Raw genomic sequence first — 27,922 nt, forward strand, 5'->3', positions numbered from 1 at the left:
GAGTGGACGACATAAATCTTGACTATACGCAATAGCATTCGACAGTCTCGTATGGCTTATCTCCAAAGCATATGGGATTTCTGGCAAGATCTTAGTGGATCAAAGACTTTCTTCAGAACGGAAAACAACTAGTATGAGTGAGGAAAAAAGACAAATTCTGCCTGACCTTTGCCGCTAAATTTCAGCTTGCCTGCGCAGGAGAATCTGCCCTTGAACTTGAAGTTCAGCATTCAGCAACGTGCTCAATGGAAAAGATAGCCTTCAAGATCAAAGATGTTAGAAAACTTCTCAGGAATCTGCAACCAAATAAAACTACTGATCCTGATGAAATCCTAGCAAGAGTCCTAAAAAATTGCAGCACAGAACTTGCAAGACCAATCGGCCTGCTGTTTGAGCTTTGAGGGAGTTTTCTCAAGCCAATGGAAGACTGCATCTGTCATCCCTATTCACAAGAGGGATTCGAAATCTAATCCATCTATGTACTGCTCATCTCTCTGCATGCTCTGCACCATCAGCAAGGTCATAGAGGCTGTTGAACAGAACCAACATCAGAAATACCTCCATGGACATGATGGAAACCAATTTATATCGGATAGACAGTTTAGATTTAGGCCACAGCATAGCACAGCTTATATACCCTTACAAAACTGACACAACGGTGGCCCAGCTCCATGGAAGAGGCAACGAAGTGCGCCTGATTGCACTAGACATCAAAGGAGCATTTGACAAGGTCTGGCATAATGGCCTTTGCTTGAAACTCATGGCATAAGGAGTATCCGGCAAACTGTTCACCTGGATTAGTTGGCAATGTTGCCTCTACAAGAGGAGATTCTGCTGACGACGACAGATATTATAGATACAGGAGCTTTCAGACAGACCGTTCCATCAAAGTTGTCTTATCTGGCCAGGGCTCACCGACTTGGAGATTTGCTGCCTAGTGCCGATTGGCCGTTGGCCGTTGCCGGCGGGGTGGAATAGCGTCAAGTACTTCCTTCATCAATGCATCAGTGACCCAGTGGTCAATATTGGGTCCACTTTTGTTCTCTGTCTTCACTGATGACCTGGGCAATGAGTGTGAAAACCAACTTTACCTCTATGCAGATCCACATTGTTCTGTGAGATTACATCCAGACACAACCCTGAACTTGAAGCTGTTACTGCAAGCCTGAACAGAGACCTGAAGAAAATGAGGATCTGCGCAGACAGCATGATGACAGATGGAAGACCTTCAAGCCATCGAAAATATAAACTAGTACCGGTAAGTAAAAACTCCATTCGGATTATAATACCACTATTACTTATTGGACTAACCAACATTTCCAGGCTTACCTTCATTTTTGCCAATTTCCTCGTGACTGTCACCGATATGAACAGCTGCTTCTTGGTCAATTGTCGATGTCGTAAAGAATGTTTTGCCAATATCTGGTAAGCATGGTAAGAGAAGACGCCGTTCGTCGGCCATGACGACTTTAAAAAGTCGTCTTACGGGAATATTTAGTCGTTTCTCAACTTTTTATTATCAGGTTTGGCTTGTTTGGCTTAGATTGATGTATTTTATGCCAACTGAGTTAAGTCGTTGACGCGGCAACACACATGCACAGAAACGCAGACGCGTAACTCTGATGCGTACATGGCATGCGTAGCATTAGTGACCTCACAAAATCTCGCATTTGACGCGTCGACGCGATGGATTCATACTACAGGTACGCGAAGATGCGGTGCCTGGAAAAGTGCATGGCGGGATATAGGGAAAAGAGAAAGTTCACCAGGGTCATAATGTTGGATTTGCCCGAAATTGTCAGAAACCACTGTTCAAGGCATAGGCCTACTAACAGTTGAGTAGGGCCCTATATATATATACGGGGGGGGGCACAAAGGGCAACCCACCGTACGCGTATCTGCGTCTGAAAGCTTGTAAAGGCAGTCACAATATTTATCATGTTCATGATATTTTTACATTTATAGGATAGGCCCTATACATTAGTGTTACAGCGATACCGTATTTTGTTAGGAAACCCGGTGCGTGGAAAGCTAACGTTACTGACATTTTTATATCCACAGATGCAGATTTCAGCATACAAATCTCAGCTTCAATATGTCTACCTTTTTGAATTTGCATTTTGGTTAAAGTAAAACGGAAAGTAGAATTCAAGATTGCTGTAAAGGAAAACTTAGACTCCATTATAAGAAATGGACCATTCATTGCATTGATCTTTATGCCCCTTCGTATTTTCCCCTTACTTTTTATTGAATTAAATTAAATTTCTCAAGCCAGTTATATGAATTCTGTTCATGGCAGTGGTTGTGGTTGTGGTTTGTGTGTGTAGTGTCTGGGTGTTTTGTTTGTCCTCGTCTCTGTCTTCCTGTTCCACTGTCTTGTGTGTTTTGCTTTGTTGAAAAAATAAAAAGACGAAAAAAAAAGACACCAAAAACCAAACTTAGCTTAAGTAGGCTCTTCACTCCAGAACGGACCAGTCATGCATGACTGGCAGAATATCATGCAGTTGAGTACGATATAGACATTGGAGCTGGAGGTCCGTCCGGAGGGAAGAAAGTTACATCAGGAGCCCCCTGGCAAAGAGTAAAAGAGCAAAATGTCCCTCTGACAAAACGTGAAAGAGAAAATCGGGAAGGTAAAGGAAAAAGAAATGGGGCAAGGGGCCCGTTTTTTACTCCAAACTCACCCCAATAATGGGCAAAAATGAAAAATATAACATTTTTGCGCTCTATGCGTGCACATTGTCCCAATCAGGGTCGTCGCCAGACCACTTTTTCAGGGGTGTGGAAAAATAATTTTTGCTGTTAATAAGATGTGTCGACATGGTCATGATGGTCGAGCGCGGTGTGAGCTCAAACAGTCCAGGGCCCGTCTTGGCCCCCTCACGGTATAGCTTCCAGGGACGTACCGGAAGCACCGAGGCAGGGGGGGGCAAAATTTCTAAATCGTCACATCGATCTTCTACTCTACTGAAACTTTCCTATGACAAAAGCGTAAATGTTACAATTTCGGTGCTATGATGGTCCAAATTAGCTCAAATTGAAGACATAACTGTATCCTAAAATCGGGCCATAGGAAGATCATTTGAGGACTCGTATTTATGATTTACATGACTTTAATAGAAAGGAAAGAATTAAAGCTCTGATTTTAGCCATCGAGATAAAAAACGAATTTTCTAAGGGCCGTCTTGCTGACCTGCTCTCAAAATGAGTTTACTGGGAAAAATACGGAAATTTGGCATGTTAATGCTAAATGGGCCAAAAGGGGGTTAATTTTGGGCCAATAGACCAAAAGGAAGATACAAATCGTAAACTTTTTTTCCCAATATATCTGTCAACTGAACAGGGGAGGGGAACTTGCCACCCTGCCCCAGGGGCCAGGGCGATACTCCATTGGTGCTGATAAAGCGGTGCGGAGGGGGTGATGGGACATACTGCATATATTTTGCCAATTACAAACTCATTAGTTCTTTACCTCTTTCGTACAATAAAGAAGACGGATGCACCTTTCATGGACCACCTAAACGCACCTCCCCCCCCTGAACATTGTAGGCAATCCCGGGGCCCAATATGACCAACCAAATCAAATTGTGGTTGATTGAACTCTTTCTCCCTCTCCTCTCTTCCTTCTACCCCCTTTCTTTCTCTCGCTTCCTTTTCTCTCTTTTTTTAAGGATGGGGGGAGGGGTCGCGTCGTTTTTGGAAGCTCGAAGACTTTACATGTAAATTTTGTTCATCTTCGCCAAACACGACCCTGACTTGCATGTACTAGTATAGGCCTATACGAGCGGATAATAGTTATGAAGATGATGATGGTGGTGATGGCGATGATGACGACGATGACCATTGGAGGCACCTTTCAATGAAAGGTGCCTCCAATGGTTTTAAATCAAGGGGGGGAACTTTGACAAAAATGGACTAAAAATGGGCGGCCAGCATCACGGGGGGAGGGCAGCTAGCTTTCCTCTTTACCACCCACCAGCCCGATCAAGAAGCTTCAATAGAATAGACATAGGCTTAGGAACTGGGGGCTGGAATACCTCTCAGCCCCCCCCGCCATTTTGGCCCTAATCCTGGTGAAGTTAAAAATGGTGATAAAATAGAGGGAAAATGTGTGTTTTCTGACTCCGAGGTGGCCCCGGAGGTGGCCCACCAAAACTTTTTCAATTTTCAGCCCCCAATGTTAAAAATCCTCCTAAAAGTCTATGTCAAGAGCGCGGTATCAAGTTCATGAGCTTTCATGTTTAATTTCATGTTTGTTTATAAATGATTTTTATACTAAGTTTGATTTCCAGCCAGCCTTTAAGCTCCTTTAAAGCGCAAATAAAGCATACTATAATAAATGAAGTGTGAAGTGAAAAGGGCAAACAGGTAAAATCTGGTGGGTAAACGTTATTTAGCATGTTTAGCTTGGGGTCATCTACCATGCACAGATTATAGAAGAATCTGTGTACCATGTCTACTCATATGGTTTTAACAGCGCAACAAGTTGGAAAAGCTTCTGACATATGTAAAATAGTTCTAAAGAGTGCTTTTCTTTAAATATGTTTCTTTCCGCCTTCTCGACAAGCATTAATAGATAAAATGTGAAATATAATGAACTTCTGTTTTCTTTGAGCTTCTTTGCGTTGTCAACATGACACAACTGACGAGTTTTGGTGCTTGGCGAAGTAATATGGTGACGTCATTTATATGCAAAGTTAGCAAAACTCAGTGTGGCGTAAATCAGCCGTAGTGGTACCAGTGGAACCAGTCAGCTGGCATAAACCACTGTTGGTATTTGTGTACAGAGGAGAGCATTGGGATAGCACTGATTTCGTATGATAAAAGGCACTTCGTGCCCAAACTGTGTCAAAGACTTCCTGTATTTCTCGGAAATTGCCAATTGGTTTAATCTATTTCTCTGGTGTGTGAATGGAAAGCATGAAGAGGACGATGAAGATCACTGTGAATTTCTCCGTTGTTTTACTGCTTTTGGCAATTGGTTTTGGTAAGTCATGCACTGAAACGTGCAAATAATAGCTGTAAATCACTGCACTGTATGCCCTACTCATGATGATACTCATACTGTTTACACTGAATCCGGGTATGTTTATTGGTTATACCACCATGGAAGTACTAGTCAACTATATATAGGTCCACAGCCAGTAGCAAAGGTTTGGCCCAGTGCGCTAAAAGGGTGGGGGGTGTTAAGTTGTAGATCAAAATTTTCCATATTGTGCTTTTATGATTATACCATAACCCACTATTGATTATCATGTTGCTTGTGACTGGAATTTTAAAAGTCGGAGTATCAAGAGTCAAGTATATATTAGGCCAAGTAAAATAAAAAAACATGTTTCACGTCCGGGTTTTTGAAAAAATCGGTGTAAATATCCATAATTAGAGCTGTTTTAGCGTATACAATAATGCCTAGACAAAGGAGGCCTCTTTAACCTAAAAGTGTTTCTTATATATTTGCAAGGCTGTAGAAAGCATCTCTACTTCCTAGACATATTTTTTTGAAAAATTATAACTGAATTTAAAAAAATAAAAATAAAATTGAAAAAACCTCAAAAAAGGAAGTGGGAGGGGATGTGAAACATGTTTATTTTTTTATTTGCCCTTTTTGTGATTCACATAGGAACTCTGATACAACAACCTAAGCCTAGGAGCTGGAGTGGCGTAGCTAGGTTTGCTGACCGGGGGGGGGGCACAACTTATGAATGTACCGACAGAAGTTTTGGGCGTGCCTGGACTTTTTCGGGATAGGGGCTAAAGAAAACAAAATTATCCAGGGAGCATTTAGTCTAGTCACCAGGTGGCTTTGCATGCACCTGAATGAAATATTTTTTTTTTTTTTTTCTTCATAATCCTGCAAACTCCCTAGTACACAAATTTTGTTGTTCCCAAAACAAAATATTGTCCCATGGGTGGGGGAAAGGTCATTGAACTTTACATGGGGTCAAATTGTAAACTTCATCAAATTATGTCGAAAATATTCCTGGTCATAAGGATTCAGAAAATGTATAGTTTTACCTATCTAACATGTACTGTTCTTGAGTTATTGCCAGAAAGGTTGACTTCAAAAGGGTCAAAGTCTAAAAACTTGCTCCGATTTTGATGAAAATGGTGTCAAAATCTTCGTATAAATGATCTTAAATAATGCTAGTTAGCAATATGTAGAATGTTTCATTACCTATGTACGCACCAAAACATGCCAAGGCCAATGGGTGTCTATGGTCATTGACCTATTTTGATGTGAAATATTATATTTTGCAGATCTAAGTGCAGGAGCAACAAAGCAGTGGACTCGGGATGTAGGGTATAATAATGCAGCTAACTGGGACGTAGGTCGGGTACCATGTGCACAGGATAAAGTCATCTTCACTGATCAGGTATGTTCAGTGGCGTAACTAGGGTTGGTAGCACCCGGGGCAAGAAACAAAATTGGCGCCCCTACCCCCCACCCGAGAATATCTTAGAAGTTAGATGGGGCGGGGGTTTGAATGGCATCTTTTTTAAGTGAGGCGGTGCCCCCCTAGTGGTAGCGCCCGGGGCACATTCCTTTCCCCTAGTTACGCCACTGGGTATGTTTTATGTTCAGATAGACCTCTGCCTACAAGTTGGAAAACTAATAAAATTACCTATACATTTACTTTGAATGCAGGTGTACGATGAAAGAGCACGTACCTTACTTTATCATTTTAATCATTTATACAGATCATACATTATAGTCTGTTGGAAGTTGATTGTTAGTTTCCCCATCACAAATGTACATTGAAAACTAAATAGGCCTATTATGCTTGGAGTTGGTATGAAAGAAAATGATTCAGTATGTAACTTATTATTTCTCTGCTTTATACCTCTTAGGTCTTGAATTATACCCAAATTGCAAACAAAGTTCTGTACAAATTGGTATTGCAAACTTTATAGAAACATACTATAGTGCTACTGTGCACATATAGGGTGTATTGCTGGGCCTAATTCATGGTAAATTCTAGCAAACATTATCTCTGGTTTTGTTTGCATGAAGTGCATTCATGCATGGTTCATTAACGCCATCATGCAAATTTGCTTTGTTAGTGTTGCCGACATTAGGTCAGTAGCTGGCTACTAGGTTTCACTTCAATATCATGGGCATGCAATGTTCAGAACTTCTTGGTTTGAACTTGGACTCATTTCAAAGTTTTTCCAACAAATTATTATACAAAATATAGCGTCATCACCTTGCATGGCATAATAAGTAATAATTACCAATGATGTGTGTATTATCCAAAACAGATAATAAAAAAGTAGCTTTTTTTTCACACCAATTTTTCACATTTTAATATACTACAATTTTATGTGTAATTGTGCATAAAATGTTCCCTGTTGTATTATTTTAGTCACATATTACAGGTCTGCATAAACACTGACCAGACACCATAAAAGTTAAAATAATTTTCAAGTTGTTTAATATTTAACTTAAGTATAAACTGTTGCTGTACATTTGTGTACAATGAAAAAAAAGAGGGGGGTGGGGGTGAATAACAGTTATTTTTGATTTTTCTTTTATTTCACAAATATCTGATTTATGTCATCATCAAGTAATATGCCTAAATGATACAAATATGTCTTGGTGATGTAATTAAATTATTAACAAAACAATCCCAAAGTAAGAAGGTGTCCCTTAAAAGCAAAATGCACATTATCTTATGCTGTTGATTTACATGTGTATCTATCACCAGACCAGCGTTGTGTTTTTGCAAGTGAATGGTACCATGCGTGAGGTTGTACTACCAACCAACGGGGAAGTGGTATTGGCGAACACAATGACAATTGCTTTCTCAGATTACAGTGATGTAGACCCACAATGCAATGGGCAAGGTATGTAATATTTGTGTAACTCACTGGTGGTGCCAGGAATTTTTCGGGGGGGGGGGGGGGGAAGCAAAATCAACAAATTTTGGGCAAAATTGATGCAAAAAGTGGAAATATTTGTAATTTTGGGCTGGGGGGGGGGTCAAGATTTGGCTATAGTAGCTACTGCTACTCTTACTGGTGTTACTTCATTGTTGTGAAAAGTGTCAACATTGCACACAAGAGATTTTGGCCTACAATTGTGCTCCTGGACCATAAGAAATTGAATTGCCTATGTATGTTTTCATTATTATATATGACTAGATTTCGCGGTTCTCGGGTCGGGCAGTTCTTGTAATAGGCCTATCTCTAATTGCCCAACACCCGTTACCAATATGCCTGCCCTGACCTTTTTAACTACCATGACTACAATGATATAGGCCTAGCGCCTAGGCCTACGTCTTCCAAGGGGGATCCCGAAAATACCACGAAATTAGTAAACGCAATAACGCCTATAAATAATGCCTTACCATAACTGATTATTTTAATGTTAACCATTCTGGATCGGAAATAGTCATGTTTTACTGAAATAGGCCTATGCACGCGTTCCGTATTGAAATATGTGTTTAAAATAGGCCTATTGGTCCGATGAGTGGCACCTGGTAGTCACACTGTTAGGCCTATTGTTGCCGTTGCTACTCAGCGAAAGCGATCCGCTAGCGATCCGCGAAACACGCCGATAGCGCCATGACTCAACGCAAGTGCTATCTGCGCGAAGCAATAGCGCGGACTCAGCGAAAGCGCTCCGCGCGACGCGATAGCGCGAGGACAGAGGTACGGACGGACACGCCATAATTAGTATTAAGATGGGCTTTTTATTGTGCTACTGTATTCATACTAAGTACCGGTATTAGAAAACAAAGGTGAAAGTGGTATAATTTATAAATTATAGTATCATTTGCAATTTATAATAATGAACAGCTGTTCTATGATTAATTTCATCTATGATCCAGGAGCATGGTTGTATGTCAAAATCTCATGTGTGCCAGTTACATGGGGAGGGGTCTTGAAGATGGCTTGGGTAAATACTTATCAACAATTTCAGCTAAATATACCACTATTTTTGGTGAATAGCCAATTCTCCTTGTGGTTTTATATATGTTCCAAATAACATGTGGTACTATGATCAAGAAGGAGTAGACTGTGCTGAGGTTAAGGTAGGTTAAGGTAAACATGTCTGACATTTATATTCCCCTAAAGCTATGCAGTAGTGATAACCTCAGGAGTGATCAGGCTTCACAGGAATGAATTTACAAATTGAGTGGTTCTTCTCTGTGGTTTGTTGCATTTTGGTGCCAAGAGTTGACACACTATGAACCGCATTGGCCTCATCCCCAATGGCAAAGTTTAACAACCTCAATCAAACAATCATAGTGCATAATTTGACCTCAAATTGCAGAGTATGAGTTTTTGTACCCAAATTTTCAAAGGTCAGCCAATGAATGTACAAATGTATTGGGGTTAAAGAATTGTGCCCTGATAGATGAGCATGTTGTGGATCCTAGTGACATAATAGTACAAGCTGTACAAGAGAACTATTATAACTACTGGAAAGGCAGTGTGCACTGTCTTTTTTTTTGGGGGGTGTAGGAGGTGGGATGATGCAAAGTGGATTGGGAGTGAGGAAATCTCCAAATTTGTTAATGGGCACTTGTTGCTCCAAAGTGGACATTTCCTAGGGGAAGGAGAAATGGATTTCATATTTGATGTATGCTTGAATTGAGCCTTCCAATGAGAAATCACAACGAGGTATAAAAAACACATGAAAACTGGGAAATGATATCAACAATTAAAAGTTTGAGCATGCCGAGTGGGGTCTCTCTGGTTGAAGGTGTATAGGGATGTGCCACTGCTTTGGGGTACCTTTTCAGTGATTTTTGTATATCGATAAAGAAAATTGGGCACATTTGTAGCAAAAAGTAGGTATAGAGAAAATAAGCATTCAAAAGTCTGTGTGGCATGGCACATCCCTGTACAACTTTTTTGAAGCTCCCCTGCCCAGGTGGGGCATGGCCCTTCAAAAGAGATTTATTGTATTTTGGAGAAATGTATTTGCATTCCCAAAGTTTGATGAATGATTTTGTAGTATTATTAATGATATATGTGAAACTCCTAACTTAAAAGTCAAGAGATAGCATAATAGGCCTATCTCTCTTACATTTATACAGATGTGACATTTATAGCGGATACCCCAAAACACTGGTTTGACCCAGATAATTGGAAGGATCCAGCCAGCCCTGTTACCGTGGAAACTGAGTTGGTTCCATGCCGATATGATGACGTCAGCTTTCCAGAAGATAACTTGTTTTCTGTGGCACTGAACGAGAGTGTATCTGTCAGATCCATTCAAATTTCTGGTCAGGTAAGTGTGAAAGTGATAAAACATGCAGCCAATATTTTTTCACAAACAAAGAAGTTTTTAAATCATTACAATGATGTGATTTAATCACATTGTGGTTAGTAAAAACAATTTAATAACATTTAAATGTTGGGTTAAATGAAGGTCATGAAAACATTTTATAAACGTTTTATATGAAAAACACAAAAACAACATTTTTAAAAATGTTATCAAAATGTTATTGTAAAATATTTGGGGCAAATGTTTATGTTAAAATTTCGTCAACAATTAATAATATGTTAGAATGTTTTGCATCAAGTTTTCAAGAATGTTTTTCTAAGTGTTGTTAAAAAGTATTATACCTTTTATCTGAGCTGATATTTAAACGTTTTCTGTAAAACCTTTTGTGTTTGCATTGATTTAATAGGCCTAAAAAAAATTGTTTGATTGGCGTAACCCGACCTACCCTAAAATAAGGCCCGACCCTAACTTTTTTTCTGTTTTTTTTGCAAAAAAAAATAATAAAATTAAAAAAAATAAATATAAATTAATTAATTTAAAAAAAAAAAGAAAAAAAGTTCCAAAGCCTTTTTCAAACGAAATTTACAGCTTAAAAAGTAAAAAAAAAAAAAAAAAAAAAAGAATCCCGACCTACCTACCCTAATTTTTTTTTATGTTACGCCAATCAAACAATTTTTTTTAGGCTTTAATGTCTTCAATGGAGGGCATTGACCAAAATATACCTCACATAACAGTGGACACCCAGCAACACAACACATAACAATGGCGTAGCCAGCACTTTTTCAGAGGGTGGGCAAAGTGGGAGGACAAGCCAACATTTGAGAGGGAAAAAAGTGCTACAAAATCAGGATGACCAGCATCCCACAGGGGAAAAGCCTTCTCACAGGGGGGTGGGGGGGCAGCTGAGCTGTCCCCCTTAGGCTATGCCAATGTATGCAAATAACATAAAATTGTATGCAAGACCATATCTTGTTTGGATTATAACTAGGCATCAAACTGGTTCACATTTGATGCCCAGATAGAGTCAGGTGTACAATTTTGGTATTTCGATATGTCCAAGTTAAAGGTAAAAGGTACGGTACTCAGCTCAGTTGGTCCTTGTTTGCCCGAGTCTTCACAAGTAGTATGTGTCGGAGCCTGCACATACCACATACCTGTTCAATATCCCCTTGAAAAGTGTATGTGGGGTACGTGTGTGTGTGTGTGGGGGGGGTGGGTGCGTGGGGTGAGTGTTGGTGTGTATGGGTGCGGTCTGAGATTAAGTTTGAAATCATGACTGCATCTCACATACCGTAAAATGGGGTAACTTTGGGCACTTTTCAAGAGTTTTTAAACCACTTCTTTAATACAAAACCAATTATATTTTAATTAACTCTTTTTTTATGATATCAGGGTTTCCTTCTACACCTTGACGTTGAAAAAGATTTTTTTATGATTTTTAATTTTGGTCAGAGTATTACATTCCATGAAGAAAAAGAATTAAAAATGTAAAAAAATGCTACTTTTTGGTCAAAATTTCCAATTATTTTGTCTATTTCAAGGAAATTGGATATGAGAGACTATTATTTCTTCCAAATATATTTCTTAATAAATTGAAACCAAATATGATAAAATTGTTTGGAAATCTGACCATTAAAAAAAAAATTGACCGACCAAAGTAACCCCGCTGACCAAAGTTACCCCATTTTACGGTACCTCATTATCTATGCGTCTTCTTCCAGAGTTACTACAAGTTATTTAAAGACCTCTAATAATGATTGCAACTCACATACCTCATTATCTGTTTGTTTACTTCCAGAGTTACAACGGGCCAAATATTGCGAGTTATTTAAACACCCCTAATGGAAAGCTACAGTTTGCTGTTGACGATAGTGTGACCATTGGAATTCTAGGATATGACTGTCCAGATAGCACTGGGTGCCAATGCGGCAATGATGAAAAACAACAGGTAGGATATTCCAAGTGGCATTCACTAATGTGAAAGCTACATCTATAATTTGGTTCATCTCAAGTTTGGTAGTGACGCTGCAATATCAAATCTAGCGTGTGAAGTTAAATGCCCTAAGTGTAAATGCATGAGTACATGGGTGGCTTGTTGACACGCTTGCAGCGCAACCGCGAAGTAGCATTGACGTCACTACCAAACTTGAGGTGAACCAAATTATACCAACTTTTTTCGTTTCTTTTCAACTTTTTACTGATTTAGATGGGATGATCAGTCTGACTAAATTATATCTTTCCCCAGCTCAGTTCATTAACCCAGAACTACCAACCCCCTAAGATTGTTTATCCGTCATAAAAAAGTGTCTTTGCGCTCATTTTAGTGATAAAATTTTTATCCCAGCACCTTACCCCGGGGTTGGACCGACCATCAAAGATGACCATAGAGGGGGTTGCAACAACCCCTCCTTTGCAGTCCATGTTATATGAATGAATTAGTCAAACAAGATGTTCCATGTTCAAATCTGAAATGGTCAGTGAATTTTTTGTGTCACATGGACACATATTCACAGAACATTATTTTAGTCATCAATTCTGTATGAATATAATGACCTGCTCCAACGAAACAAATGTTAAGTCGCAATTTAGGATTTCGAGATGTTCCAACTGTTGAGGTACTGTTCTTTGTTCGAAGACACCTGTATTGGCAGTGGTATGTCGTTTGTGAATGGGGACAGAATTTAATACAGAGAACAGCATAGTATGTCCCAGAGTCGGATCCAGAAATTTTCAATAAGGCAAAGTCAGGCGCCGCTCTGCAAAAAATCCTTCCGTGTCCCCATTCACAAAGAACATACCACTGCCATTGCAGGTGTCAAAGAACAGCAACTCCACAGTCGGAATGTCTCAAAACTCCCAACTTGAGACTGTACGCTCATTTTGTGGGAGCAGGCCATATATGCACTTGGGTTAGTATAAGGTTTTTACACAATTGCTCTTGTTTAACTTGGTAGTAGAGTGAGTTTTTAGTTAGCAGTTTTTGTACGAACAACAGGTGCAGTGGTGTAGCTCAGACTTTTCCAGGGGCTCAAAGGGGAGCAAGGCAAATTTCATAGGGGGGGGGGGGGGGGGGAATTTGACAAAATTACAAAAAATGGGGCAGAAAGCACTTAAAAGGCCTAAACGTTTTAATTAAATATCTAGCATCCCACTGGGAGGGCAAGGGGCAAGACATCTCACAGAGGGGAAGCTATCTCCTTTCCCCCCTTGGCTATGCTACTGAACAGGTGGATCCACTTTTTTTCTGCAGGGGTAAGGTGTGGTCTGTGAGTCTGTTTATGCTTGGTTTTGAGGTGATGATTTAGCTTATGATCTTATATGATAATTATGTGGTATCACATTTTCATAAACAATTGTCTCATACCAGTTTGTTTTTGTTCCTGTAGACAATGGACATGATATGCAGCATGGCATCATGCTACCCGCTGATGTGCCAGAACCCTGTAACTCCAGAAGGAGCTTGCTGCGCTAAATGTGGTAAGCCGTAGAAAACTTGTGCCTCTTTTGAAATCAACCATTTGACTTGATGGTGGACACCACTGCTTAGTATTTCACCATTCACTTTAAGTTGTTATGATGTGGCGATGAACTTTGTTTCAAATTCCTTCTGTCATACATGGATAAACCACAACCTACAAAGCTTATAGTATTTTGTTTGATATGTTGTCTGTAAGGACTAAAAAAATTGTTTGATTGGCGTAACATAAAAAAAAGTTGGTTAGGTCGGTCTGCAAATTTTGTTCTTCCTAATTTTTTTACACACATTTTAAGCTGTAAATTGCGAATGATAAAGGCTTTGGAACTTTTTTTCTCTTTTTTTTTTAATTTGAACTTTTTTTTTCTTTTTGGAAAAAAAATAAGAAAAAAGTCTAGGGTCGGGCCTATTTTTAGGGTCGTTTAGGTAACAATTATCAAACTTTTTTTTTTAGGCCTAATCTTAAAACAACTATAACTGAATTTACTGAGTCAGGTAACATGTGAATGCTACTTTTTCACTACTACTAATTAACCAATCTGTTTTGTTATTTTTATTAGGAGCTATTTTGACTATGGACTTTGAGCATTCAAGCTTTAACATGAACCAGTTTAAACAGTGGATCAAAACCAATTATGGGGGCACTGTGAATCTGAACAAGGTTCGTATACTGTGTGTCTGTCTGTCATCCTTTCAGATGTGTTCCGACTGACAGGGGGAGGAGGGGGAAAATTTCCAGCTGACTCGAAATACCGGGTGAAAATTGATCAAATGTTGTTGTAATGCGCCTCTTCCTCAGTGGTGGTGCTTTTGAGGCAAACCCCCCAAATTACAAAATTTTGCACTTTTTGCAGCAATTTTGCGCAAAATTCATCGATTTTGCCCCCCCCTGGAAATTCACTTTGCCCCCCATTCCCCGATATTAGGCCACAATTGTCCTCATTTTGGCCCATTGTAGCAAAATGCAAATTTGTCCCCGTAAAATCCTTTTAGTAGCTGGACGACTTTGGAAATAACTCCCCTCCCGCTTCAGTGGCCCTGGTGCACCCCCAATCTTTTCTGTTTGGTGTTCATATCAAATTTCGTTTTATTTTAATAAGTTAATTTCCATTTCTTTTTGTATTTGTCTTCCATCATTACCTCCTTTGCCATGCCACTCTGTTCCCTGTCACTCTTTTTTCCTGCTACATCGATCATAGGCATAGATCCGGGGGGATGGGTGATAACACCCCCCCCCCACCCCCAATATTTTGCTAGGGGGGTGGTCCATACAATTATCCCCAATGTTGATACCTGTATGTGGGTTTCTGACCTAATTAACATCATATTTGGTCATTTTTGCCCCCAAAGTGCCCATTTTTTCACGCTTCGCACAAATTTATTGCAGTTTTGCACCATATTTCATCAGATTAGCTTCAATATGGCAAAATTTTCCATGTGCTTTTGTACCATAAACTTATTCCGTCACCAAAACATGCTGGATTCACTATACTTCCAAGAAATTTTTTCCAACACCATCCTCCCCACTGTCAAAAGGAAATCTATGCCATTGACATCTATCAAAAGCTATTAACAATCCTAAATTCACTTTTTTCCTTGCAGAGAGCCACAAAACGTCAGGCAGATTCTTCTGTTGAAAGCAACATAATCTTCTACATCTCTAAGACCAAGTCAGAAATGATCCAGCTAGTAATTACAGAAACGGGGTCAGGCAGTGGGAAATCAGCTGTGCAAATGGCCCAGCGAATACAACGAGACTTACGCAGTGGTGAGTATTACAGTACCAGCAAGCTTGTTAGTCATGTCATCATCAGAGAGTCTACCACATTACCTGCTTTTAAGAAATCATTGAAAACACATTTGTTTCCTGCTTATTAACTTTGTTTTTCTTATATATGCCTATTGTTTCTCATATTTGTAGTTTTAATTATGGTTCTTTCAGCGCTGCGTTCTTTATATAGCAGCGCTATATAAGCATTTTGTATGTATTTGTATTGTATTTGTCCAAGATGTCTTGTTCAGCTCTATACAGTACGACGGCAACTTCGTGACCTCTTTTGTTCGATAGAAATTTTTTACGGGTTGGTGAACACGGGTTACGTAACTGAATGTTGAAAATTTGACCGGCAAACATGTTTTAGCGAAATAGCTCCAGAAATGGGAGACACGGGTCGCTTTTTGCTTAAATTATGCGTACCATGATCACGGATAAGATACCAAACATTTGTGCAAAGAACAAAAAACGAGTAAAAGTTGAATAATATTGAAAATAAAGAAGCTTGAACATGTCCAAAGTGGCCGGTAAAATGAGAAAAATTGCATGTCACGATCACCAAAATGCTTATATCTACAACAGTGAGTAAACGCCGGTCGTATGCTTTTCTCTAATGATAGATATTAACCAACGTTAGCTTGTATTAAATTTTCAGCGAAAATGATTGGTGGAATAATCGAGTCGTAGGTTGGAAAGTAACTCTCAAAAATGCCCCGTGTCGCAATCTTGCGTGACCCGTTAGTGACAAGTGTCACTAGCAAAATAGCAGCCGGCCTTGTCATTATATCGAATAATAATCGTCAGAATCGTCCAGTTGACTCCAGTGATATTTATTTATTCAAGCAAAATACTGCATTGACTTACAAAATATTGAAGTCAATATAAAAAGTAGTATCACCTCATTTGACTGAACTGAAAGCAGTTTTAAAAATATTATTGTTGATCGAGTCCCTGAATGAGAAATAAGATTGTAAAAGATACGAGTATGGTATAGCAGGTTGTGATGGTCTAGTGGTTGACGCCGTGGTTTGAAGTGTGAGAGGTTGAAGGTTCGAATCCTACAGCATTTCGATTTTTTTCTCTCTTGTTCTGTTAGGCCTATGGTGTATGTGTGTAGGTCCGTCAGTATTTATATGATCATTTGAAAATATTTCTATGCAACACGCTTGCAATGTTTTTTCTTTATGTGTAGGCCTACATATTAAAAAAAATGAGATAGCGTCAGCCATAATTTACAATTTCAAACCTGATTAAAATTTTGGCATAATATTATTTGTAATTTTTACACCGTTCTTACACCCTACCCAGACATACACAAAATTGGAATCAGCGTTTCGTTGTTTAGAGTAACTTTAATTATAGAACACCACACGGCGGTCAAGATATAAAAAAAATGCTTTCTTTCATTTTACCTCATTATTTCTGCTTCAAATGATCAGAAACCATTCCTGAAAGTTGTTTACTAATATCATAAATATTATAAAAAACAAACAAAAACAAAACCGCAATGGTAGGGTTCGAACTTCCAACCTCTCGCACTCCAGGCACGGCCTTAGCCACTAGACCATCACAACCTGCTAACTTATTCACGTACCTTTTTGCAATGTTATTTCTAATTCAGTGTCTCGTTCAACAAAAATCTTTTATAAACTGTTTGTAAGTTCAGTCAAATGGCTTGAAATTACGTTTTATATTGACTTCGATATTTTGTAAGACAGGGCAGTATTTTGTATGAATAAATAAATATCACTGTAGTCAACTGGACGATCCTGACAATTATTAATCGATATATGGACAAGGCCGGCTGTTAATTTTCCTGGTGACACTGGTCACTAATGGTCACGCATTTATTGCGAGGAGAAGCCCTTTTGAAAGCAACTTTCCAACCTACGACTAGATTATTCCACCAATCATTTTCGCTGAAAATTTAATACAAGCTCAAGTTAGTTAATATCTATCATTACAGAAAAGCATATAACCGGCGTTGGTTCATAGTTGTAGATATAACCATTTTGGTGATCGTGACATGCATTTTTTCTCATTTTTTAGGCTACTTCGCGCACAATAAACATTCATTTTCTCCACAATAATTGGACTTTTACACGTTACTGTTTGCCTTATACTCGTGTTTCATATCTTATCTATGGGCTCAATGTGGAAATGAAGGGAGAAACCACTCGTGTATTCCATTTTTTTGATGTTTTCTGAAAAACTGTATTTGCCACCTGATTTTCAACATTACGTTACGTAACAGCAGAGGTCACGCCGGTAAAAATTACCGGAAGTGAGCTAAGTTGCTGTCGTACTGTATAGTATAATATGTGACACAATCTGGTCCATGGGGGCCTAAGGTGGCAAATTTGAAACTGAGATAAAGGTAAAAATATGGAGTAAAAAACAAAAAAATACATAAGAAAATAGACATAAAAAACTTCATAACTTTAGAACTAAGTATGCAAGACCTTTGGTGTTTTTAGTAAATGATAGCCAATTGTAAGTATAATGTAATAATTATAGTAACTCAATTTTAAAAAATGCCTCCTTTGGCCCCCATGGACCAGATCGTGTCACATATATACATTAATCACTATATAATACCGTAAAAACTCGATAGTTGGCATATGTGCTTACTATCGAACGCTTTTGAAAACATGAAAGTCTGGCGTTTTACCAACTGAGCTAATGGGGTTGAGACACACATTTGCAGGTTTATTTGTTTGTATACAACTATATGTATCGAAGATTTGCTCAAAACTCTTTACACTTTTGTGGACGGGGCTCTTCATGTTTGCAAGTTTTAAAAGCGTGTGATAGTAAGCACATATGCTAACTATCAAGTTTCTATGGTAGTGTGTCTAGTCCCAAGTTGAGAGTAACGCCATGTTGGATTTTGCAGTGGCAATTTTGAATCGCAGCCGCTAACCTAATCCCATCTGGCGTATACACATGCGCAGAAAGGCGATTTGTCTTACACTGTCGGCGCAACCACGTTTAACGTGCTGATGGCACTCTCAACAGCTCTTAACTTGAGATTAGACAGAATAAACATTTCCATCATACAAATGTACCAATTGTTTGTATTTGTTTTAATTAGGTATGGCATCTTTGGGAATAAAAAGTGTGTCGATGCAAGCCTCATCCCAAGGGACTGGTGGTCATACAGGTATGTGTCCAAATAGATGTTGAAAAACATGCCCAGTGGTAGTAGTCGTGCCCTGTGGGTCAATATTTTTTCCACCGTGATCCTGGCATTCCCCAATGATACCAATCTGATCCGACCCGAACAATTTGGAAGGAGCATGCCCGATTCCGACCTTTTTTTTATCTCCACACCGGACCGGTTGATCCGAACTTCTTCTAGCCTCATCCCGATCTATTCTAGCCTTGCCAAATTCGATCTGATCAATGTTAATTGAAAACTAAGAATGATGACCATACGTGGCATTGTAATGTACATTTGCACAGTGTGCTGAATTACTTGACCCCCTGAGCACTACCTGTCGATCTAACTTTGCCTCTGATTGGTCAATTACATGATATTTTTGAATTTAAACACCAATCAGAATGGAGCTTTGCAAATTATTCACCCCAATTTTTTGGCATGGTGAAATTATTCTAACAATGTTGTTGATTGGGCCAATTGATAATGAAAACTTCTTTTTGGCCAATCGGCAGGTAGTTCTCATGGGGTTAAACAATCATGGTATTCTCATTCATCAGTTTTCACATCGTGGATGAAATAATACTTTTGTATTGTTTATACTAATATATATTTATTATTATTTTGCTGATCCCGACTTGGACTTGAAAAAAGAATCTCGCTCCATTTCAACTCAGTGAGAACTCACACCGATCCAGCCCAACCCGTTGATATTATTCCCTGATCCGTCCCGACCCGTAAATTTGGAAATCTGATCCCCTGTTAGGCCAGGGTTTTTCAGATTTTCGGGTTGCCCCAGGGCGCTAGTGTTAGTTCTATGGATAAACAAGATATTTATCTAGTTGTGAGCCAAAATTTTTTTAATATACATGGTGTGTTGCTTAAAACATAGAAGTAGAAGAATAATATTACACTATGTTGACCAATGCTACTTAATTGAGATACTAAAATTACCAGTTTATAAAAATCACTTCCATCAAAACTTTTAGTAATTTGCTCAGTAGTCTAGCAGAACACTCCCTTGACTTGGTGTCGAGAACAAAGGGATGAAATCATGGTTACTACTAGCACACAAATGTACAAAAGATTATTATGAATGGTACACGCGTACACATGTATCACAGTGCTTGGAAGTTAGAAGAACTCCAGGTTGTGTTCAAGATTTTATGTAACAGATTTTATGTATCAGAATTTTATGGCCAAGCTTAACTCCACAAGACTTATTAAGCAGCCCCACCATGTTTGAAATGGGAATTTGGTCCACAGGCTTGATATGCCTATTTTGTGCTCTTCAATTTTTGCCAATACCGCTATTTTTTACATTGCATTTCAGGAAGCGCAGGTAGTGTTTCATCTGGTGGAATTGCTGGCATTATCATAGTAGTGTGTATTGTAATAGCACTGGCAGCGACTGCAATCTTTATGTATGCCAGGCGAATGTAAGTATACATTGTACACTCTTTGTGCCTACTAAGGCCTAAAAAAAATTTGTTTGATTGGCGTAACCCGACCTACCCTAAAATTAGGCCCGACCCTAACTTTTTTTTTTTTTTTTTTTTGCAATAAATTTTTTTAAAAGAAGAAAAAAAGTTCCAAATCCTTTATCAAAAGAAATTTACAGCTTAAAGAGTAAAAAAAAAAAAAAAAAAAAAATCCCGACCTACCTACCCTAAAATTTTTTTTTTTTTTATGTTACGCCAATTACACACTTTTTTTTAGGCCTAATTGTATGTCATATTTTCGGTAAATATTTCATTTAAGACAAACCATCACGATATGCTAATTAAGGTCAGGGGTTACTAACCCTAACTCTTACCATAACCCCCATGATCCTAATTTAAATTAAATTAGCATATCGTGATGGTCTGTCTTAAAAAATTGACAAAAATTTAACATTTTGAAGGTCCTAGACTATAGTATGAATTGACCTAGGATGTCACATGTTATAAATTCAGGACCCGGTGGGGTCACTCCCCTGTAGAGGGTGACGCACATGACTGGTACCAAAAGTTTGAAATACCCCCTTTCACAGTTAATTACAAGGACATTTCATGACATTTAACCCCATTTTACCCCCAAACAGGGACAAAATAGTGCTTTAAATTGACCCTATTTTTACAATTCCAAGGACACTTTTGCAAACTTGCCCCTATTTTAACATCAAGGATAAGGCTTCAACACACATTCACACATTTTTCTTCCATAACATATTTAAATGGAACAACATAATAGGGTGTCACAGAATCATAAAAGTATGCCTTTGTGTGAGTGGGTAGGCCTACCTGATAACCTTTTCTATGTGCATGTGGTAACAGTTGACCAAATTTGCAACACCTTTTTATTCATTTCGAGGACCCCTAATTTTTTACCAATTTTCGTGGACAATTTTGTCCGCAGACGTTCCCTCAAATTGACCCCTTTTTCCGCGATTTGGTAATGATCATGCGGTCAGTAACTCAACTTGAGTGATCCCACCGGGTTCAGGATACCTGTATTGTTTCACACCAGACAGATGACAAAATCATTTCAAAACCCCAACTGTAACTTGCAGTGCTTGTAAGCATGTTTGATGTATTTGGTATTACTTGCTTAGTTGATGCAAAACAAGGTCAACTGACTCCATTTAGACTATTATAGGGTCTTTTGTCCTGCATTATTTTTAAAATCTCAGACCAACAGCCTACCAAATGTAAACACATGTCAACAAAAACGTAGCCAAGGAGGGTGCAGGGTCCCACTATTCTGTCGGTCGGTATGAAGTAACTTGCGATAGATCGCTTCTTCCCATTGGTTGCTTTTGCCGAGACTTGGCTGTTCCATCTCACCCCATCGGATACAAAGGGGATGCTTACCGTTGCACTCAATGAGGGAAATTACAAAACATGCTATATAATAAATACCTCTTGATGAAACAATTCCAAAAGGTTGAATACTTATCAGGGAAATCAAATTTAAATAATTACCAAAGATAAGGCAAATTGGTATTTTCTGTGCTGAGAAGCTTGACTTGAACTGAAAGGCCCTGTACAAACCAATAAGGATTTCGCAAGGGTGTCCCTTTTGATAGAAGTGGGTAAGTGCAATTGATGGAACAGCCCTGACCAAGAATGCTCAAACATAACAGTGCCACCCCCCATTTAAAAAAAAATCTGAAAATAAAATCCACTTTTTTCTGTGAAAAACATTGAAAATCAGCCCTTTCTTGAAGAAAATTTCATGAAAGTTCTGGTTTTTTTTCAGGAAAAACATTGGAATAACCTTTTTTGAAGGAAAAATTCACAAAGGGTCCACTTTTGAGCTCCATGCACCCCAATAAATCCTGACTGCAGGCCTGCATGTCAACTATAAGTCCACAGTAGCATTGAAAGATTTCAGTAAAACCAATCCATTTGTACATTTTTATCGTAGCTCATTTAGAAAAGATGACCCACTGCATGCAGACATAGAGATGACACCAACCCACCTGCAACCAGAGTATATACAGGAGCTACCCATAGATCCAAACGGTGTGAAAGGTTTCGACAATCCAATATATGCTACGTCACCATTGCCATCTAAGGTAATTGCTGTAAAATCATCTTTAGTTTAGCTGCGAAGCTTCCAAATTTGGTACAGTTGTGCACTTTGGTGACGAAAAAAACACTGTTCTACAGGCGGACAGACTTTTCAAGGTCAGACGTGGTTTTTTTTCTGGAGGCTAAAATTTCACCAAAATCTGACATCTTTTTGCAAAAATATTTTCTAAACATTTCCAGCCAAAATAATTAAATTTTTGCCCCCAAACGGCTGATTTTTAGTAACATAAAAATTAAAAAAAATCCAAATTCTCTATATAATTTATCGTAATTGTTTGACTATGAATTGAATTGATGAGCAGTTCCAATTGATAATAAAACAATTCTTAAATATCCCCACTGACTACCAATTAAAGTTGGTCTTAACCCTGGAATTATGAAAATGTCTGAGCCTCATAACTGCTAATTTATTTATTATTTTTTTAATATTTAGAATGGAAAACACTTGACAAATCCATAGTGACTTCCAACTTTGATAAAAATGCCCAGTTTTTGGAGAAAATGCAAAAAAAATATCAAAAAACCATTTTTGACCCTTTCAAATTCTTCGTAATTTGAGGGCTGCCCACAACTGTAGCTAATTATTCCAAAGAATTGTTTAGAGATTAATAACTGCGCATCGGTTATTTGGAGGGCATTGTGAAAAATCTAAACATTTTGCCTTTGGAACCGAGGAATATCCCGACATATTACCAATGCAAAGTTATTAAAACCTCATTCATAACCGTCACTTTTATCTCTTCACCTTACAAAATAACACAAAATTTTGCTCAAAAGTTTATAAAAATATATGATTTTTACATCTTCCCTTTCCAAAAATAGACCAGGCTAAAACATGACGACCAATAACAAAAGTGCGTATCACAATCTGCAAATATGGTAGCGCGCAATCCAAATACGGCAGCCAGCGCGCGCAGTTTGTACGACGCACAACAACACGCAAACGTCGGTCAATTGTGTGCGACATTGGAACAATTACGCATTTTGCGGTCAATTGTGAGATATTAATGACCTCGATTTGCGTTTGCGTTATCACAAATAACTAAATGTAACTGGATCGCACACATCGCTTTTATTCATGAGGTTATGAATGAGTAACAAGTCATGCTTACATATTCCCAAGGGGGTACTTATTTAATTTTGATGTTTAAACTGTGAACTAGATACATTTACTCTTATAATTGGCTTGACAGTACTAATAATTAAATGTATTCCTTAACACAGGATGGTAGCCCAATGTATGCTGACCCTACTAAGGCAGATCAGCATCAAGCTAATGGTCAGCAACAAGTCAATGGTCATCAGCGTAATGGCTCCTATGAGAAGAATTCCTATGACCATGAGTCTGCTGCTAATGGCTTGGAGAATATGGAACAGAGGGATTCTACCATTGTTGGTTTGGCATTCACCAATCCTATGCAATCTGACACCAAGACATAAATGAAGAAGGTAATCATAAGAAGTTAATTTCAATTTGATGTCAGAATGTCTTTTAGACTGCCCTGCATTCCCTTTTTGTCATCTGAGGTCAAATTAGTAAAAACTGTCGTATGGGCATGAAACTTGGTGGGTACAGTCAACATTTTTAAATGTTGACTGTACCCTAAATTCATCTAAAAAATTTGGCTTTAAAAGCCAAATTTTTGGAAGGTCATTTTGAGGTTACCAGGGGTCATCTGAGGTCAAATTAGTAAAAACTGTCGGATGGGTATGAAACTTGGTGGGTACAGTCAACATTTAAAGCCAAATTTTTGGAAGGTCATTTCGGGGTCACCAGGGGTCAAATTTGTAAAACTGTCGTATGGGCATGAAACTTGGTGGGTACAGTCAACATTTAAAACCAAATTTTGGAAGGTCATTTCGAGTCACCAGGGGTCATCTGAGGTCAAATTAGTAAAAACTGTTGTATGGTCATGAAACTTGGTGGGTACAGTCAACATTTAAAGCCAAATTTTTGGAAGGTCATTTCGAGGCCACCAGGGGTCATCTGAGGTCAAATTAGTAAAAACTGTTGTATGTGCATGAAACTTGGTGGGTACAGTCAACATTTAAAGCCACATTTTTGGAAGGTCATTTCAGGGTCACCAGGGGTCATCTGAGGTCATATTAGTAAAAACTATTGCATGGGCATGAAACTTGGTGGTTACAGTTACCATCAGCCAGATAATCATGCCCAGCCGATAACCGCCAAATTCATTTACCTCTCTACCAAAAGTAATTGCAAAAGCAGGCGGTCACGAAAGCAGGCGAGACTCGTGGTTTGAGAACCGCCTTGTTGATAAACAATTCACACCATTCCATGCATAAAACACAACACATTCCCAGTGACTACCCTGCCCAGAGAAAAAAAAGGACTGCTCTAGTTGAATATGACCTGTGTGACCCACTATATCTTAACACATAGACTCAACCTCTTTCATCTCCAATCTGAGATGAATGTTAATGAAGTAAAAATCAATGTGGGTGGTAAATCTTAACCAATAGATAGGCAAGCATACATGTTTATGCATTAACCCCACTCACTGTACACCCAACCCATGTGGTCCAACTCACAGCAGCTGAAAGGAGTATCTGTGGGATTTTGTGTACACTTTCTGTGGGACAATCAGTTTTATAATGGTACCGCAAAGCATAATGGGATACTCCCTTCAGCCAGGTGGGTCCAACTAAGGGTATGTAGCTCTATCTGGGTCAGGTAACATAAACATGATAAACCACAGGGTCTGTGCATAAACAAATAAAGCTGCATTTTTAATGAGGTAGCATCATATCCAGTATTAGAGTGCATAGTTCATTGTATATTCTAAATACAGTAGACCATTTTTCCCATGGATCAGAACAGGTCATTGGTGGCTTTTCCACGGTCAGAGGGATTAGAGGGATGATAAATTAAAATGGTCTACTACAGTAGACTAAATGTGTATCAATTGCCATAAAGTAGAATGTATGCTCCTGTTCAATTTAAAAACGAGCAAACAGATGAACTTTCATCAATTGTATCATTGTGATCATAACATATTGAGTAATAGAATTCAAATATACAGAATAGAATAATACGAAAGCGCAAGATTCGCTATTCATGCTCGCCAAATCGCCTGAAGCACTTATGATGTAAAAGTTTGTAGAAATTGACCTTTCGTGCCAGCTTGGCTTAGACAAGGGATGGGAGTATTACAGTAGGGCGAGCCGTAACCCTCTCCTATTACTGTAAAAGTAGAAATTTTCGTGAGGTTTTTATTTTTGCGAATTTCGCTAGTGGACATAAAATCGCGAAATTAGGTTTCTATTGTATCAATATCAAAACTGCGAAATTTAATTCTCGCGCAATTGACAAAATCTTCAAAATCGCGAAAATATTGACTTTTACAGTATATGTTGTTGTCGAGTTCCTACGGAAGATCATTTAAAAAAAAAAAACTTGTTAGGGAAGGTTTATAGTTAACTGTTATTTGTCTCTCTGCCAAATTCATTGACTGTAAACTTGTTGTTAACAAAATTTGTATTCCTTTTGGTTTTGTTTTTGCAGGTTCTGATGAGCTGTGGATTTCAAGTGCATTTTTAGATGCACTGCTATTAAGTTTGATGTAAAGTTTTAGCATTGATAAAGTAGAGTTTGGATAATTTCATTATTTAGTCATATCTTTGATCCCGACTGTAAAGCCAAGGGGTAGGATATGGTAATGATCGTCTCATTGACTTGTTTGCAAAGCCTAATTCTGACAACTGAAAAAATCCCAGAAAAAGAAAGTCCAGATCTGGGAGGGGGGGGTACTCAAGTTTGGTTTGGGTAGGGGTGTGCTGCTGAGAATTTGAAAGGGGACCCATCAATATTACCAATTTGTCAAGAAATTTGGACCCATCAATATACCAAATTTCAAAATTTTCAGCCAAATTTAACACAAATTGTCATAATTTTTATAAATGTTTCTCAAACTTTTGGGGAAATTTAAATATGTTGGCTATAGTGAGGCAAATTTGGGCTATTTTCCGAAAAAAAATTGAGAAAATTCTGAAAAAAGAATCCATCCATATACCAAAATTATCCCAGAAAAAGGGGTCATTGATATACCAAAGGGCTGAAAATTGTGGCACGTCCCCATATATGGTCATTTGTACTGAGTACCCCCCCCCCCGACCCAGACAAATCAAGTGTTATATGGATCGGATTTCATATTAGGCTAAACAAAACAACTTGCAAAACTAATGTACTTGAACTAACATGCAAAAGAAATCATGTGCAGCACATGGCTTTTTCTTTAGCAAATATTTCTGTGTTATATGGCAAATTGGATTTCACATTAGGCTAAAACAAAACATTTTGCAAAACTATGTGCTAAAACTAACATGCAAAAGAAATCATGTGCAGCACAAAGCTTTTTCTTTGGCAAATGTTTCTGAGTTGTTTGCCTTTTATGTCTGAATAATAATATTAAAAACTTGCATTTTAGAAATGGAAAAAAAGCTATTGAAGGAACATCTGATTTTTTTTATAAAGAGGAATTGTGTGCATCTCAGTATTTAAAAAAAATAATACTTTTCCACTAAATAAAAACTTTTGTTTTGTTAACACTACTATTCCAGTGATGTCAACTGGTGTATAGAACATGGAGTGGTAATTGTTAATTTTATTTAAGGGCTGGGGTATGAACGTTTGGACAGTATTTATTTTGGGACATTAGAGCACATCAGACATATCGAATTGCATTCTGAATACGAAGAATGTCATTCTGATATCAAATAATTTTGATTTTTGAAATTACAATTTAATACACATTTTATGGCAAATCATTAAAATTGATATTTTTGATATTTAACAGTACTTGAAGTAAACTTTATAAATCTGATGATTTATACTTAAAGTGTATGTAGGTGGGATGAAAAGCCGACGATCAATTGAAAACTTTGACCTTTCGTATTGAAGATATGGATTTTTTTCCCCAAAACACCAAAAAAAATGAGGTCTTTTTGGGAAAAAAATCCATATCTTCAATATGGAAGGTCAAAATTTTCAATTGACCGTCGGCTTTTCCTCCCTGCTACATACACTTTAAGAATATATCATTAGATTTATATAATTTACTTCGAGGACTGTTATATATCAAAAATTTGAAAAATATCAAATTTTATAATTTGTCATAAAATTTGTATTATATTGTGATTTAAAAAAATGAAAATTATTTGATATCAGAAAGACATGCTTTGTATTCAGAATGCAATTCGATAGGTCTGAGGTGCTCTCATGTCCCACACAAAATACTGTCGAAACGCAATAAACGCTCATTTTGGATCCCTTAAGAGTAAAGCTGAATTTATACGTTAGCGCTTATGCAGAAAAGCGATTCTCACGCATGCTCAATGTTTACTTCTGTTTTCAGAGCTTCAAGCCGATCAATCGATACAAATCGCAGAGGCAAAAATTACGTCGCTTTTGCAAGTTGGAAGAAATCTCAACTTTCGAGCAATATCCAGAGATGCCAACATTCCCTATTTTTGAGGGAGGCTCCCTATTTTTTTGTCCATTTTGACACCAAAATTTGGCAACCTCCCTATTTCTGGCAAGTTTTGTGCCTTTGAAGTTGCAAGTAATTTTAAAAACCTCCCTATTTTTTGCTTGAATCTTCCCTATTTTCTGGATGTTAATGTTGGCATCCCTGAATATCGCTTGACACATGAATGCATCAACCAATCATTTCCTATCAAC

General features: G+C 38.1%; 1 protein-coding gene across 1 annotated transcript; it reads left to right on the forward strand.

The window, feature by feature from the left end:
- The first annotated feature begins 4,758 nt into the window (after window positions 1-4,758).
- On the forward strand, window positions 4,759-26,964 carry LOC140153618 (protein amnionless-like). The gene is made up of 13 exons (XM_072176409.1): window positions 4,759-4,987; window positions 6,259-6,374; window positions 7,707-7,845; window positions 10,047-10,240; window positions 12,036-12,185; window positions 13,624-13,714; window positions 14,273-14,373; window positions 15,315-15,480; window positions 18,581-18,649; window positions 19,980-20,085; window positions 22,055-22,205; window positions 23,446-23,670; window positions 25,748-26,964. The coding sequence occupies exons 1-12, from the start codon at window positions 4,912-4,914 to the stop codon at window positions 23,659-23,661; spliced, it is 1,575 nt and encodes a 524-aa protein (XP_072032510.1). The 5' UTR covers window positions 4,759-4,911; the 3' UTR covers window positions 23,662-23,670; window positions 25,748-26,964.
- The last annotated feature ends 958 nt before the right edge of the window (window positions 26,965-27,922 follow it).

The sequence above is a fragment of the Amphiura filiformis genome, chromosome 5 (assembly GCF_039555335.1).
Source record: "Amphiura filiformis chromosome 5, Afil_fr2py, whole genome shotgun sequence".
Lineage (NCBI taxonomy): Eukaryota > Metazoa > Echinodermata > Ophiuroidea > Amphilepidida > Amphiuridae > Amphiura > Amphiura filiformis.

Excerpts from the sequence above, each read along its gene's own strand:
- LOC140153618 (XM_072176409.1), top strand. The coding sequence starts at position 4,912 with ATGGAAAGCATGAAGAGGACGATGAAGATCACTGTGAATTTCTCCGTT. Across the intron at positions 4,988-6,258 it reads GCTTTTGGCAATTGGTTTTG|ATCTAAGTGCAGGAGCAACA; the intron begins GTAAGTCATGCA and ends TATATTTTGCAG. Across the intron at positions 15,481-18,580 it reads ACAACGAGACTTACGCAGTG|GTATGGCATCTTTGGGAATA; the intron begins GTGAGTATTACA and ends TGTTTTAATTAG.